The sequence below is a fragment of the Chenopodium quinoa genome, unplaced genomic scaffold (genome assembly GCF_001683475.1).
Source record: "Chenopodium quinoa cultivar QQ74 unplaced genomic scaffold, ASM168347v1, whole genome shotgun sequence".
In the NCBI taxonomy this organism is placed as follows: Eukaryota; Viridiplantae; Streptophyta; class Magnoliopsida; order Caryophyllales; family Amaranthaceae; genus Chenopodium; species Chenopodium quinoa.
In genome coordinates this window covers 10,234-27,434 of record NW_018745521.1, presented here as the reverse complement: position 1 = coordinate 27,434, position 17,201 = coordinate 10,234, and the positions used below count along the sequence as shown (strand labels likewise).

The 17,201-nt window shown below is 33.5% G+C and overlaps 1 protein-coding gene across 1 annotated transcript; it reads left to right on the top strand.

The window, feature by feature from the left end:
* Positions 1-5,152: 5,152 nt before the first annotated feature.
* LOC110715265 lies at positions 5,153-6,253 on the top strand. Its single transcript, XM_021893829.1, has 3 exons — positions 5,153-5,170; positions 5,261-5,404; positions 5,687-6,253. The coding sequence occupies exons 1-3, from the start codon at positions 5,153-5,155 to the stop codon at positions 6,251-6,253; spliced, it is 729 nt and encodes a 242-aa protein (XP_021749521.1).
* The last annotated feature ends 10,948 nt before the right edge of the window (positions 6,254-17,201 follow it).

Below are 17,201 nucleotides of genomic sequence, written 5' to 3'. Positions count from 1 at the left end.
ACCCGACTCGAACCCGAGAATGACCCTAACCCGTTTTAACCCGTGAAAACCCGAATTAAACCCGACCTATTATTCACCCGACCCGAATGTAACCCGACTTGTTATTAACCCAACCTAAACCTGACCCAAACCCGAAAAGATGTATGACCCGACGTTACCCGACTCAAGCTTGACCCAACCCGAACCCGCCCGTAAAGGTTATAAAATTAACCCGAAATGACCCGACCCGAGTTGACCCGACCCACACTTACTCGACCCAAATCCGACCTGTTTACCCGAATTGACAGCTCTAGTTGTAACTTCACCCAAAGCATGTGTTTTCCAATTTGAATGAGTAAATAGTTTGTGAATCTTTTTTTACTTTTATTTCTATTTTGCAAAAGGTAGTAGATTGTCACTGTACAGGTTGTAGTTTAAATTATGTAGTTTGGAAAATATTGATATGACAACCCCAAATCATAGGGAATGTACTGTATAAATTAAACATTTACATTTTAAATATAGTATTGTAAGTTCTTATCTCAAAAAAAAAAAAAAAAAAAAAACCTTCCTATGACTTTATGAATGTTAGTTTATTTGAGACATTATAAAGGTGTGCCTAAAATATAGCCTTGAAACCTATTCGCTCTGTCCCTATTTTTATCTCCCATTTGACTATGTACGGTCTCTAAGACGCGTATTAAAATGTCTATAACTTTATTTCCATACACGTAAAAATTATAAAAACGTGATATTAATAAAATATACAATGAGACGAATCTAACAAGACCACTCATGACTATATTATCTTTTATACATTAACGGTAATTTATGGTCAAAATTTTCAAAATTTGACCCTAAAATAGACAATGGAGCATAAATAAGAGACAGAGGGAGTATCAATTACTATCACACACGTACCTATAAATCACTTTATACATATTCACCTAGTCATCTTACAATTATTTACCGGTTCATCCTCCTTGTAACATAGATATTTAGTCCAACAGTTTTAGGAGTTGATTAGTGAAGGTAAATATATAATTGTCAAAAATACTAAAATTCGGGAAAAGTTGGATACCACGTGTAAAAATTATTTTGATTAATTTGTCCATCTTCATTATGTAATCTCGGTCTCAAAGTGCGTGCCATATGATAGAATTATGAGAAAGAGAATGTTGGAAAGTTTAATTATATTGAAGAGTATACAAGACTATTTATAGTACATAAGCAAACATTATACTATGACTAGATGTATTAGAGTATATGTCTAGGTACATTAGACAATATTTAGGGAAATTTTTAACAATCAACCTAAATGAGTAAATCAAGGGATTACACAATATTACACAATTAACTATATATAAACAATAATTAATAATAATAATGATGATTTAGTCATTATTACCCTTTACCCCAGAAGGTTGTGTTGTAAGTAAATAAAAAAGGAGGAAATATTATCACTATCAAGTATTATTTCATATTTGAATAAACCCTCTCAATCTGTAATTTATATTACAATATTAATAAAATACTGAGTATTTAATTATTAATTTTATGAGATTTTGTTAGTATTTTCTTAATATCAATTTATCACAATACATACGGAGTAATATATTATATACTTTGTACATTAAAAGATCCTAATGAATGTAACGATAACGAACAAATGCTAGCATTAGATACGCTATGAAAAAGAGGTTAATTCTTCGATTACAATCAGATGAGTTAGACGAAAATTTTCTTCATGATTACAATAGATTGATAGACCCCCTCGTTAAAGAAGACTGTAAATCAAAGCGATATGATCGAAAGAGAGTATAAAGAATGTACGATTTGCAACAACGATCATAGCTCTGCTGAAACGATGTTTTTATTTGATTCAATTGTCATATATGTATTAAATTTAAATCTCTTTGTACATGTCATATAACTTTTTATTTATGAATCAATCTTTATTAAAAAAAAAAAGGATACATTAAGAAAAATGTTGCAATAATAAAAAGACAAAAAAAAATGTAATTTTATTTTTTTTAAAAATACAATAAATAAACAAATTAATCATGCATTCTTATGATTGGTGATGGGCGGTGGGAGGGAATGAGAGGAGAGTACTCTAGCTATGTGATCTCCATAAGATTGAGATTAAAGGCTATTATAAAGACATCTTTGTCTTCATTTCTGCTTTATTTTTCCGATCTACTTTCCATCATGCCCATCAATTTTACGGATCCAAATCCATCCATCTTCACCATTTTCTTTCTTTCTTTCTTCACCAGTTCATTTGTCCTGAATTTTATCATTATCCAAAAGAAATTTTGACTTTTGGTACCACAAAAAGTCCTGTTATTAAATTTTGCTACCGCTAAATTTTTATTTTTTATTTTACTACCACTACAAATCAGGTTTTTTTAAAACTGATACCAGTTGACGGAAACTGTTAGATTAGCCGTTTGTGGGGCCCACGCAGTTAACTAACGTTTTGTTTCTTCATTATTGTTGCTTTCCCCTCCCTTTTCCCTCCATTGAATACGCTAACCCCCACCCACATTGTACTCCATTGAAGGCATAATTTAATTTGTGTTCCCTTTCAATTCTCTCTCCACTGTCACCATCTCTATCTCTTTGGAGGTGTACTGTAAATTCTGGAAATTGAAGCGCGTGGAAGGTCGAACACCATCTGCAAATTGAAGCGTCATCTCCATTGTGGAAAGCTGAACATTCTCCTGACAACCACCTGTTTGAAGGTACGAAACCTTGTTTATTTATAGTGGTCCAACAATGGTGGTAATTTCGCAATAATGCATTGTAGTTGGGGTATTTTTGGGAGAATTTGCAGTTAAACCTAGGTTACTGAGTTGTGATTTTTTAAAGCGTTGTTTGACTAATTAAAAATTGATTCTTGCAGTCATGTGGTAGGGTATGGGGGTATATTGAGATGCCTTTTTTGTTAATGCATTGATTTAGTTACAGTTAAGAATAAAATAGTGTTTGATTTATTGAATCTTTAATTTATTTGTTTATTGCTATTTAATTGTAGATAAATACCAATGGCTGTTATTGATAATGAGGTTGACATTAAGCTAAGAATATATGGGGGTTTTGTGATTAAGAACCGTAGGGGAGGAGGGCAGTACCAAGTGTATGAAGCTGGGTTCACTTATTGGAAAAGGAATGTGCCTCTCAATTACTTTTCAGTAGGATACTTAAGGTATTTATGTATTGAAGGGATTAGGGACATGGGGTGGGATGTACCTACCCTATATGCTGTGTGGTTCAAAGAGAAGGGTAAGTCTTGGATGACTGGTAAAAGAAAGATAGAAACTGATGAGGATGTACAAGGTTTATTAGATGCCAAGCACTGGGATGGGTATCTAGAGCTGTTTTGTACTGTTGCTGATGACCCTAGGCCTAATGAGGACCCCAAAAGCATTGTGGCTGAATATAATGGCCCCACCTCAATCCCAGAACAATCCAACTTGAATGACAGTGCATCCAACTGGACTGGACATGTGTCTGGCCAGACTTTTACTGGATCCAATCCAACCCAACAAGAGCCAACCCAACAGGAGCCAACCCAACAAGAGGCAAACCAACAAGAGCCAACCCCACTTGAAACCCATTTGTCTACCCAAACTGCTACTGTATCCAACCCAACCCAAACACAACCATCCCAAACACAACAAAGCTCAGTTCCACCTCAAACCCAGAAAAAAGCAGAAGAAGCTAATGACCTTGTCTTAAGAAGGAGCCCTAGACTTTCTAAACAACCTGAAACAGAGCTTTGTGTGAGCAGATTGAGGAGAAGCCCTAGGTTTTGTAGATCTATTGATAAGGGGAAGGGTAAGGTTGTAGAAAAAGATGGTGATGGGGATGTGAGGCTGAAAAGGGTATAGGGCAGGCTAATGTGAAATTTAAAGCAAGGAGGGCTCTTAAATTGGGGGAAGAAGATGAATCAGGTTCTGGGTCATCAAGCTCAGATGCAAGTGATCTAGAAATTGATTGGGAGCCTGGGGAGGAAGAGGCCCTAAGTGATGATGCTGATTGGCATAGGCAGACTAAGGCTGACATCTTATCTGCAGTAGAAAATAGCTTCCAGGTTGTGAAATGCAGTGGTCAAAGTTCACAGGGTGTAGGTGTGGACAGGGAGGAGGATGTGAAACAGTTGAGTAAGGACATTGGATGAGAGGAAGTTGATGTTCATGATGAAGGTTCTGAGTCAGATGAGCTAAAGAGTTTATAGGGGTCAGATGAGGAAGAAGATGACAGTCCCTGGTTTCATGAAGAGACTGATTTCAAGAACCCAATTGTGATAGTGAAAAAGTTGAGGTTCACCAACAGCACAATTCTAAGAAAAGCCTTGAGGATACATGCAATAGAGAACAGATATGAGTATTACTATCTGCACAATGGTGGTAAAAGGATTACCACATTTTGTAAGAGAAGGTGTAAGTGTAAGTGGAATTTCAAGAGAAGCAAAGTGACTGGGGTCTGCAATTGTAGTGTTAGGGTGAAGAAGTGCAGTTTTAAGGTTTCTGCAAGAAGGGTGGTCAACAGTGATGCTTGGCAAATCATAGACTTTAGGCCTAAGCATATGTGTATGAGAAGTAAAATGAATTCAATGGTGAATGCTGAGTTTCTTGCTGAGAGGTATGTTGAAGAATGGAGGCACAACCCAAGTTGGGATCTAAAAAGTTTCAGAGCTAGGGTGCTTAGTGACTTAGGCATAATAGTTAAGTACTCAAAAGCATGGCTGGCTAGAGCTAGGGCAAAGCTGATGATTTATGGGTCAGCTTGTGAGCAATATGCCAGAGTTTGGGATTATGGCAAAGCTGTAATTAAGTACAGCCCTGGGTCTGGGGTGGCCATAGTTGTAGATGTTAATGAAAGCAGACCAGAACCCCCATTGTTTATGAGGATGTACATTTGTTTGCAACCACCAAGAAGTGGTTTCATAAAGGGATGCATGCCTCTAATAGGACTTGATGGGTGTCACCTGAAGGGAGCCTACCCAGGGCAAATTCTTGTGGCAGTTGGAAAAGATGGAAACAATAACATTTATCCAGTGGCCTGGGCTACTATTGAAGTTGAGATTAAGGAATCATGGTGATGGTTCCTAGGCTGTTTGAAAAAGGACCTTGGTGATGTGTGTGAAGGTGGTGGTTGGACATTCATGTCTGACAGACAAAAGGTTAGCCTTCATGTACCTAATTACAGTATTATTAGTACCTAATATGATATGAGCTGTTATGAACTTAACTGTTGATTTATAATGTGGCAGGGTCTACTTGAAGCCTTGGAATTGCAAGTCCCATTTGCTGAGAAGAGGTTTTGTGTGAGGCATATATGGGCCAATTTCAAGCTTCAATTCAGTGGATCAACCTTCAAAGAGCTCTTCTGGAATGCTGCTAGGGCTACAACAGTGGTAAGTTACTCTAACTAATTCAATAAAGTAGGACAAGCACATCAGTTTAAACATAGGTGTTTAGTAGGTTGCAAAATTTGTAGCTACATTTTTGATATATTTTGATGCTATGAATCATGATGGTACATTTTGCTGCCTTGAATAATGCATCCATATTTTTGATGCTATAATTCTGCTGAACTAGGATACATTAATAATTGTTGTGATGGTTTTTGAATGATGTGATAGGCTGACTTTGAGGTGGAAATGGAATCCATACATTTCCTGTCTGAAGATGCATAGGTGTATCTAGATAAAATTCCTGCTAAGCGGTCTATGCATGCTTTTTCTAGTGACTGCAAATCAAATATGTTGTTGAACAATGTCTGTGAGACATTCAATGCTGTTATAAGAGATGCAAGGGATAAGCCAATACTCACTCAAATGGAGTGGATGAGAAGATATATGATGAAGAGGCACAATGAGAAATGGGTGGCAGCTAATAAGATGGATGGGAAGCTCATGCCATATGTGACTAATCTGTTTGAGAGGATTGAGAAGGCTACAAGGCACTGTATAGTGCAGGTTTCAAGGGGAGACTCCTATGAGGTTGAGCTCAATGGTGATACAGTTCTGGTTGACTTAGGTAACATGACTTGCACATGTTACCATTGGCAGTTGACTGGTATTCCATGTGTGCATGGATATGCATGCATTTTGGACAAGAGGGTGGACCCAGAAGACTATGTGGATGGGTATTACACAAGGCAGAAATATTTGTATGCATATGAGGAACCTGTGAAGCCTATGCCTGGACCCAAGCATTGGGAGAAGCATCATCATCTAAGACAGCCCTGCCTCCAGCAGTAAGAGTTATGCCTGGTAGGCCTAAGTCAAAGAAAAGAAAGTTGGAGAGAGGAGAGGGAGCATCTGAAAGCAGTGGCAGCCAGCAAAAACAACAAAAGAGGCAAAATAGGTGTGCAAACTGTGGACAACTTGGTCATTATGCCAAGACTTGTGGCAATCCACCATTGCAAGCTCCTGCACCTCCACCAGATGCCAAACTAGCATGCAAACCAGTTTTGCAAAATGCTTGGAACAAGGAACAAAGAAGAAAGAAGGAGGCAAGGGCTGCAATGAAGGTGTGTACATTATCAAGCCTAACACACTACATGTCTACTGCTTTTTTGGATAAACTAAGATTTTTTTTTTTTTTGACAGACTGGTGGAACTCCTGGGCCATTCAGCATAGCAAACCAAAAATTCCCTCAACAGAGGCCATCCCAACAACAACAACCTGCACCCTGCACCCAAGCATCCCAGGCATCAACAACAACAACTGCAGCAAAAAAGAGAACAACAGCAAAACAGCCAACAAGAAAGCAAGGAAAAGGGAAAATGAAGAAGAATTAGAGTGTAGTTTTTAGTCCCTAGACTTTTAGCTTCCTGGATATTGTACCCTGCAACTTTCATTCTATGGTTTTTAAGACAACTTAGTTTTGCTAGTATTTGTCTATAACAACTAGTTCTGTGGAATATAACTGTGATGGTTGCCAAGCACTTTAGTGCTGAAATTGCTATGACAGACTATTTGATTGCCACATTTATTTATTGCAAATATCATTCACATAAATACACCAACAATAACTAAATACACCAACATTAACTAAATATCATTCATAAACAATTCAAAGTCTTACATTTGGAAGTTGTTGTCTTACACCAACATCATCTAAATACACAACTTGTAACTGTAACCAAGTTGAATCTCATTTCAATACAAGTAACACAATTATAATCAGAAATAAACAACATATGGTCATTGCTAGGACAATTGTGCATCCACCACCATATTTGTATTGGCTTTCCTTGCTGTATTTCTTCCTCTCAGAACTTAAAGCTTTGCACTTCACTAGCAAGTTGTCATTCTCACTTAGCAAACACCTTCTTTGGCCACTTAAATCTTCAACTTCTCTCTGTAGTGAGTTTATTTCCCCCTTCATCAATTTCTTGTCAAGTATTGATTAATGACATCCCTTTGCCAGTCTGTGCCATCTTCCTCATCCACCCACTCAAAGCACTTGCAACCCCTACTTTCTGTTTTAGGATCATAGAATTTGCAGGCTTTGAACTTCCTTCCAGGATTCTCTCTTGTCTATGATGTCAGCTTAGCCATAGGTATCCCACAGTCACACTTCCTTTGTTTGGAGGGAGAAAACCTCATCAACGACATTTACCCTGCAATTCAACCAAATTAAGCAACAACTATAATCACACATTCATTATTAAACAAACATCACCTTCAATTACTCCCTACAGTATCACAAATCAAAACCCCTAATTTCAATTCGGGTAAGAACCCTAAATCGAATTACTGGTATTAACTACCAATTACACCATTACTAAATCCTATTCAGATTCTACATCATTCCTAAACAATCGCAATTACAATTAACCAACAACAATTCGTAACAAATTTGCAATTACAATTAACCAACAACAATTCGTAACAAATTTGCAATTCCATCTTCCAATTGGTTTCGCAAAAAATAAATTAAAAATTGCTTTGAACAACTGTGCTCACCTTAGCCTAGATATGCTCTAGCAAATTCACCTTCGCAGCTGAACATTCTTCCCAATTGTTGTGATATGATTACGATTCCAACAAATTTCGCCTCTCACATGAGCTTTGAAGAAGTTGGGATCTTCAAAGTAAGTACTAATACACAATAAACAGACAAAAAGAACTGTTGCAGTGGGCCCCACAAACGGCTAATCTAACAGTTTTCGTCAACTGGTATCAGTTTTAAAAAAACCTGATTTTTAGTGGTAGTAAAATAAAAAAAAAAAAAATTTAGCGGTAGCAAAATTCAATAACAGGACTTTTTGTGGTACCAAAAGTCAAAATTTCCTTATCCAAATTCAATAATATGTAACGTAATACGCGTACTCTATAATACTAATGGGTTTTATACCACGTATGTATATATGTATACAAAAAATGCGTTATTGTATACAACACAATTTTTTTTTTACCGTATCTCAACCCTCACGGTTTTTTGGTCCGGTATTTACAGATTAGACACTTTGAGATAAAGATAAAAGACGCTACCGAAGCGACACCTTTTACAAGTTTAGCCAGCCTAGCTCTGCAGGTCAACGCTTGAAAGTAGAGGGGGGAGGTAAGGGAATCCTCCTACTCCCAAGAATTTTGTAGTTAGCGGGGCTTGAACTCGTGACCTCAAAGTCACAAGGTGAGTTCTCCACCAACTTCACCAAGCTTTGATTAGTACTATATGTAGTATATGTAATACTTCGTATATTTAGTGTGTATAAAACTTGGTCTTCCATATATACTCGTAACAAGATTATTTATGGCCATTAATGTATTTTGAACTAGGCAGTTGTGTTAGAACAAAAGCTTTATATTATGGTCTACTCTTAGGCTCTTAGCATATCTATACTAAGATTGTTGTTGTTTACATTAAGATCTATACTTTTTTTTTTTTTTTTTTTTTAGTTTAAAAGGGTATGGGTAACAACACTTCTTAATAAAAAAAAACTGAAAAATTTAGGTCAAGTATGTACTCATAACAAATAAATTTTGACCTTTTTTTTTATATAATATTCTTTATACTCTATCATGTACCCATAAAATTTTAATTAAATTTGCATAATTTCATATGGTATATTATTTACTATCAATCTATCACACAGCTAAAAAGATAAAAAGAATAATAATAACGTTTACTACAACTTGATGCATGCAGTGAGCATTAATGCAGAGGTTGACCCAGTAGATTTAGTATATAGTGTAATGCTCTCAAGTGTAGAACAGTGTTAGTATTAGGAAAGAGTTTCCTAAAATAGAAAGTTTCTCTGCTAACACATTAAGTTCACTTGTAGACTAGCTAGCTAAGTAGAGAAGTACCATTGGAAAATATAATTGTATAAGGCTTTCAAGTTAATTAGTGTCAACTTCCATTGAAGAAACTGGAAGGTCCAAGAATCAAAGATAAGAAAATCCAAGAATTATTCTGATTCCTTTTGATGATGATGAATTGATGATCATGATAGGATATATGCGTGATTTATAATACTATGACCATTTGAGCACAATCACCAACATATTCTTCAATTTTCAAAATATATGGTCCGAAACCCTAAATTCTTTGCTTCATGGAGTATCGAAACTAATTCTTGTTGTATACCGTCTTCCATTTTTATTGTCCTTGCACGTAATTAAAATTGAAGTATGTGGACTTACTGACTCTTATATGTGATCTTATAATCTGGTCAATCGTATATTTCTGCTACGAATTAGTATATGGAGGATATAACTTGGGCTTTGTGTTTTTATTCAGGTGATGAGGAGGATATAATAACCTTAATTAATTCAATCTTGCTTCCATTTGACACAAAGATTCGATTAGGAAAAATTGTCAAAAGTAATTAAGAGAAAAGTATGTAGTGACAAAGTATTAGAATTTAGAAGGAAAAAAAGTCATGATGTGATGTAAAGAAAATGTAGCTTTAACCTGGGGAATGAAAGAAAATGAAGTTTATTTTGGAACATACCAAAAAAGAGGAAGTGTGTCTTTGCTAAACCACCATATAGTTAAGCTTAATTAAATTTGTGTCATATTTTCCTAGGAAGCTAGATTTTTTTTTTTTTTTTTTTTTTTTTGACAATAGGAAGCTGGAATATACCTATGTTATCATAATTTATGAACTCTGACTTTGAAAATATTCCGCGTATGCAGTTATGCACTAGCGTTATATGATTTACTACCAACGCAAACCAATTATTTTTTTACAAGATTTGAAGTAACTTGAGACCAATTAGAACATGCTTTGAATTATTATCATCTTAGGATTCTTAGCCATCTAATGTATTATTAGTATGTACATTCCTATATTATTTTTTGGAAGAAAAAAATGTACATTATATTCCTATTATGCAATTTAATAAAGGGTAAAATAAAGGTCTAGATAAGTTTTTGAGATTAATACATAAAAAACAATAAAACTAAAATAATGAACCTTTTATCTCAGCTCATCGATCTTATGACACGTGTAAACACTATAATGTACTCCAATATTTATACGGAGTAACAATTTTGGACATTGTAAGAGACATACACACACTATCTAGTTGCATTATCATATTAAAAGAAACGTTTTACACTTGTCATTTTTTTCCTTGATAGAATGATTTCCTAAGATCTTGTGTGATGAATTTAAAAAAATAAAATTGTACTATACGTTAAACATAAAAATGTCTAGAAAACCCAATTCATACGGACTAAAAAGCCATATACGATGGGTTCAAGATCGAATTGAAATAGAAGAAACAAAAGCATAGAAGAAAGCAAAATTTTGTTGATGATTTCCTAAAAATTAATATCAAGTGGAAGTGGACAGCATGCAAGGAATCTACTAGTACCGATTTGAAGCAATAAAGAGTAAAGTTGAAGGTGTTTTGATTGAATGATTTTTACTAGTTTTTGAAATTTGATAGAGATAATAATGAAAAATACAAAAGTTAATGCTTTGTTACACATCTTTATTACCCAAATGATATATATATGCTTCGTGTTTACCCAAAAGATGACCAGGCCAAAAATGTAAAATGAGGCAATTTCTAAAGGACAGACAGTGTACATACATAAACATATTTACATATGATGATACATCTGAGGTGTCGAAAATAACCCAACCTTACCAAATTCGGTCAAGTAATCCAACTTAGATTTCAATCGGTATGTGCATAATAATTTAGTATGACTCAAATCCAAATCAGACCAGCCCGACTAGATCTAACCGAACTAAACCCAATTACTCAAATTGACACCTCTACAATACAAGAAGGAAATCAATAAAGTTAAGGTAGATACTCCCTCCGTTTATATTTAAGTGCCCCACTTTGACTTTGGCACTATTCACATGCACCGCTTTGACCATTGTTTGTGCTTTATATGTAAAACAATATAGTCAATGAATACTTGTTTGAATCGTCTCAAAACATAGTTTTCAAATATCAATTTTTTTTTTTATAATTTATACTTATTGATAATCAATGATATCATTAGTCAAAGTTGTGCTTTATATTAGCAAGTGTGCCGGTTAAACTAGATCACTTAAATAAAAACGGAGGGAGTATATCATAGAAAAAGGAAGGTAAAAGAAGGTCTGTAAAATTTCCCATTTGAGGTAAAACTTGAGACCTTTGAAGACAATCTACTGCATGAGGCTATTTCTGCAGGTGTTTTCTTATATCTCACCCTCTTTCAGTTCTCTAGTCTTTCTCTCATAAAAATTCAGCGGAATTTCCGGGCTGTAAAACTTGTATACGGAGTTAGCATAAAGTACTTGTACTAGTATTTTTGACATATGGTTTTTCAGACATTTGTACGTACCCTACACTCTAATGGCTCTAACCTAACCTACTAAAGTTAATGTACAATATAGATATTTTTAGGTGGTACTCCTTTAGGGCTTTAGGTAGTATTTTGCTTGCTTTTTTTGGGTAGTGCCTCTTTTATCTTGTTTCATATTACTCGTATGAGGATTTGAGAAGTGCAATGCATCTAGGCCGGCTATACTAGTAAATTTTTTACGATGTTGTTGTGACATGATAAATTCATTGTCTTATTTGTAAAACTATTTTTATCACATAAACAACGGTGCAATTAGGATAGCCGATGAAGGTGCATGTTCAATTCGTCCCCACAGGTGAAATGACGAAGGTAGAGTTCTCATCTAACTAAAAATTTCAAGAAAATTCATTATTGTTGTTTCCTTTTCTAACCTCCTGATACAGGTGATGCTTAATTTTCTATAGCCGATAAAATGCTACTAAGTACTATGACATCTGTCCTCTACAACTAAAGATCATTTTAATTTGGATATACGTTACATGCATGCTTGATCCCTATATGCTTCTAACCTTTTGATATAGGTGATGCCTAATTTTTATATATAGCATGTATATAATGATGAAATGCTACTATGACATCTAACCTCTACAACTAAAGTTCATATTAATTTGGACGTACGTTACATGCTTGATCCCTATAGCTTTATGCAACAACTATTGTTGATTTGTTGTTCATGTTCAATGTATAATAACATAGTGTTTGAGATAAACCAACAAAAGGAGAAAAATAGTTGTCATAATGACTGAATCTTCATTTACTACTTGTATGATATATTTCTCTCACTGTATAATATTACATGTATTACCACGTTGGCTATATTTGTACAATATTAGTGTACTACAGGGAAAAATAAAATAAAATAACTAATAATCGATCAGTGATCATAGAAGTCAGTGAAGGCGGCAGGTTCTATTGCATTGTAAGTACCAGTAATATTTGTCACCAATGATATGAAAGATGGTTTGACATTTTATAATTATGGGCCATTTGCTTTTATAAATGAAGGAATATGTAGAGATTTCAAATTTAAAAAGTTTTTAACCGTAGTCACAAAATAATGAAAGTTTTTAACTATGATCAATCAATCTAGTCGTATCGTACTGTCTTTATGACTTATAACAAAGTGATGATGTGTACGGGATGTATATCTTATCCTGATTATAACACCCATTAATAATTGTCATGTTAAATTTTTTAGTGGAAAATAACTTTAGTGATTAAAGGTCTAATCAAACTCATAATCCTTGTTTGATCCTTCTTAAGAGATAAAGGATGATTGATTAGATTTGACTAATTGTGTTGATTAACATTAATGAACTATATATATAGCAACTTAGACATGCAATAAGAAAGGACAAAATTAGATCATTGTAAAATTTGCAATTGTAAAAAAAGAAGCGTATACAAAAGTCGGCCAAAAGTCCCCACAACTGAGCAAGTTGAAGATACGGAAAAGATGGCATCCACACGACGGCCCACACCAACAGAACACTTCTTGCTAACTTGGCTAGTAATGCTAGAATGAGTTAAGCTAAGGACCCCATAAATACCAACTCTAGTCTTCGTTCTTAAATAAAAGTCTAACTTGTCTTATACATGTAATTATGTATAAATTTTTTTAGATGAATAATAATAATAATAATAATAATAATAATAAATAATAAGATTTGTTGAATGAAAATAAATAAACTAGAAAAATAAAATAAGGTAAAATTAAAATTGTATTTAGAGATAGGGTTTTTTAGGTGAAGTGAGCCTATTATTATGGTTGTTGTTGTCGTTAGCTTTGGTGGACTACTGGCTCGATCTGTCTGTTCACTTTATTTTCACTTATTTCAACTTAGATAAGTTCAGTTCAAATAAATAAAAATAAAAATAAAATAAAAGTTCAGTTAAGGAAAAATAAAATCTGATAAGGATTACCCAATTTCAAACTACAACAAATAAGTTTTAATAAAGTCTAATAAGTTCAGATAAGTAAAAATCAGGTGAATAGAACACACCATATCATACTTGTGTAATTCAACTTATAGTAAGATAAAGTAATTTGACTAGGTAAATTTCATATAAAAAACACTAATATATAATATAAATTTGATTTTGATTAATTTTTTTTATTATAGATAATAAATAATTTTAATCAATAAAAAAATAATTTTAGTTCAGTAAAAATAATGATCAAGTGACATGAATATAGTATATTTGAGTCATGTATATATATAAAAATAGAACGTACGACACTCAAACGATATGTACAAACAAAAATGATGAAGGGGTTTGATTTGACATGTTGGGAGGAAGAGATAAAGATGGAGAAACAGGTACGAGTACAAGTTTATATGGATGTGCATTGTGTTCTTATCATACAGATCTTCTGATTGTAACATTGCTAAACTTGAAAAAAAATTATTTATATGACCTCCGTTCATATTTAATTATCACTTTATTGGTTCATGATGATTATGGTCAACGTATCAAGCAGTAAATGGTTTAGTTAAAAGATTATATATGATCATGGGATCAAAACTGTACTACTCCTATGACACTTTGGAGTAGGAATATCGATCTTAATTCCATCTTTTCACTCCTAAAATAAGTCGAGTCTACAAATTATAACTTCTACAATAAGTTGAGTCTACGAGTTAAGACTGGATTAAGAGATTGAGAGGGTTCAAATTCAATTAGATCATTCAACTCATCCTATATCTATCTATAAAATAATGTTAACGTTGATAGAGTATAAAACATATTCCTGGTCTTCAACCATGGTTGAGTTGGTCCACTAACATGGTATCGGAGCTTGCGAGATAAAAAGGTCACGAGTTTAAATCTCATCCATCCCGCACTTTCAAATGAATATTTCGCGTTGGTTATGAGGAGGGCCTATGGTGCATTCACACTTCAAGTCCAACGGGCTCTCGTGTGAGGGGACGTGGTAGAGTATAAAACATATTCCTGTACTTCAATATAAGTTTAAGTTTTTAGTTGAGATGGTTCACTAACAAACGTGACAAATGACTAAGAGAGGAGGTGCTTATTTGATGATCCGTATATTTTTATAGAGTCAAGATGCTCTTATTTAATTAATCATGATTGAGTTTCTTTTAAGTATCTATAGTATAAGAGGATGACCTTATACGAAGTATTTGTTACTTTCAATCACTTCTTTTGGACTTAATCACACATAAAAAAAAAAAAAAACGAAAGGTTGAGATGATGTTAAATGGAAATTGGAAACCGTCCAACACAGCCGTCCTTTCCCCTTCTTGGATGCAGTTGTGCAAACTTAATAGTGATGGCTTAAATTAGATTACTTGTAAAACTTTCAATTATTTAGCAAAGATGAAATGGACTCGAGAAACCTAACAAAGTTCCAGTGAGTTTGGTTAATTACGGGTGTATTCTATTTATCTAATTTTTTACTTATCTTATCTTATCTGAACTTATCTGAACCTATCTAAACTTATCTGAATTTATTAGACCTTATCAAAACTTATTTTAGTTGTAACTTATACTTGGGTAACCCTTATTAGAACTTATTTTTCCTAAGCTGAACTTATTACTTATTACACCTGAAATAAGTGAAAATAAGGTGAACATAGCCCTACAACTTCAAACACTCTATAGGCGTTTTTTCTCCCATATTCTTCAATGTAAAATAACTCTTATTTTGGTAACAAATAAATGAATTATAAAAAAAGATAGTAAGTTTAGATGAATACTCATAATTTAAGGCTTGTGTGATTAATATGTAATCTTTGGTTTTGATCAAGTTTTTTAAAGTTGTATGATGGATTTGATTATCATCCTGTTTAATTGAAGTTAATTTTGGATATATCAATAGCTATATACATGCACCTTCATGATTACACCCGAGAAAGGAAAAAAAAAAAACACCTAGAATAACACAATAATAGGAAAGCAACTAATTAGTAAAACAAGTTAAAGTAAAACAAGTTTTTTTTTTGAGGGAAAGTTAAAGTAAAACAAGTTAAAGCTTAATTGCTATACATTTCTTGTGTAAAAGAAAAAAAAAACACTTTATATTTCTAAGATTATCAAATATAATACGGAAAACTAGCTAGTTATTCGATGAATGAGTGTCCATAAACCATTTTCTGCTCATCCTTTTTCATTTTGAAAAGAAATTAGCTCAAATGACCAGGAAAAAAAAATCGAGTGCACTTGAGTACATGATGAAGTTTAATTTGTACCAATAGGTAACCATAGTAATAAGATATTATTAAATTAAATATTAAAATATGGTACTAGGTTATCCGACAAAAAGTGGACTTGCTAGCAAATGAGAATTATTGAATTGACAGATACTTATGCTAATAATGATACTCCTAATATAATTAAATTAGTAATGCAACTTGCAAGAGGAAACGTGGAGGGAGATGGGAATATGTTTTATGAACATGAAGAAGATGCTTTTTTTTTTTTTTTTTTTTTTTTTTTTTTGGGTCCAGATTAGTCAGAATTGAAGGACGATACAAAATTACATATTATTATAAATGGAGCAGGGAAATTTTAACCTGTGGTCTATCATATACATACTCTCATTTTTAATCAGTGGGTTCAGATGCTAATATGTGGCATTGTGGCAATATGTTGTAACAATATACTGTAAGACTGAACTTCAAACTATATCGTAATGTGGAATGATATATGCAGTCTTAACGCATTGAAAGTGAGTAATTAATGCTTGATGTAACTTACTCCGTGATATTTTCATGGTTGGTTTCTTTTATGTAACTCTTATACATGGTTATACAGCGTATATAGAAATTTTCAAAAAAACAAAAATAATCAACCAAATAAGCATACAAAGTATGTTAATCTCACTTGAACTTAATTATTTAAATTGAACTTAAAATTTGATTGTACCTAATCATTTCTTGATCATATCTGATTGGATCTCATCAACCTATATCTATGCTTATTTTTTTTTATATATTATAAGACGAAGAAAACAACCTTTAATTAAAGAAGAAGAAAAAAAAAAAAACAAACCTTGATAATGTTGCGCAATAAAAGCCTGGGGACCTTGAAAAAAATATCCCGTACGAGGATGGCCGATGCGTGGACCCTTTCCACTACTCCGTGCTCAATGCAACTTAATCTTTTTTCATTAAATAAAAATGTACTTTCTAATGTAATAAATTGCTCAAATTATCATAAAATAGTTTTATAAAGCATAAAAATAAAAATCATCTGAATTGAAGTACAGAAATTAGTGGGTATCCAGCAGAGTTATTGGAGAATTGCGTGGTTGATCAGATTTAAGAAGATACACATTGCGTGGACTGATAGATTCTGCTCCTTAAAACATAGGAATTTTTTTTAAAGTTATGCCCATGTGATTTTTTTATTTT

What these genes read in the sequence shown, in the direction of transcription:
- LOC110715265 (XM_021893829.1), top strand. An exon ending in CTGCTAGGGCTACAACAGTG is followed by an intron (nt 5,405 to 5,686) that starts GTAAGTTACTCT and finishes GAAGATGCATAG; the next exon opens with GTGTATCTAGATAAAATTCC.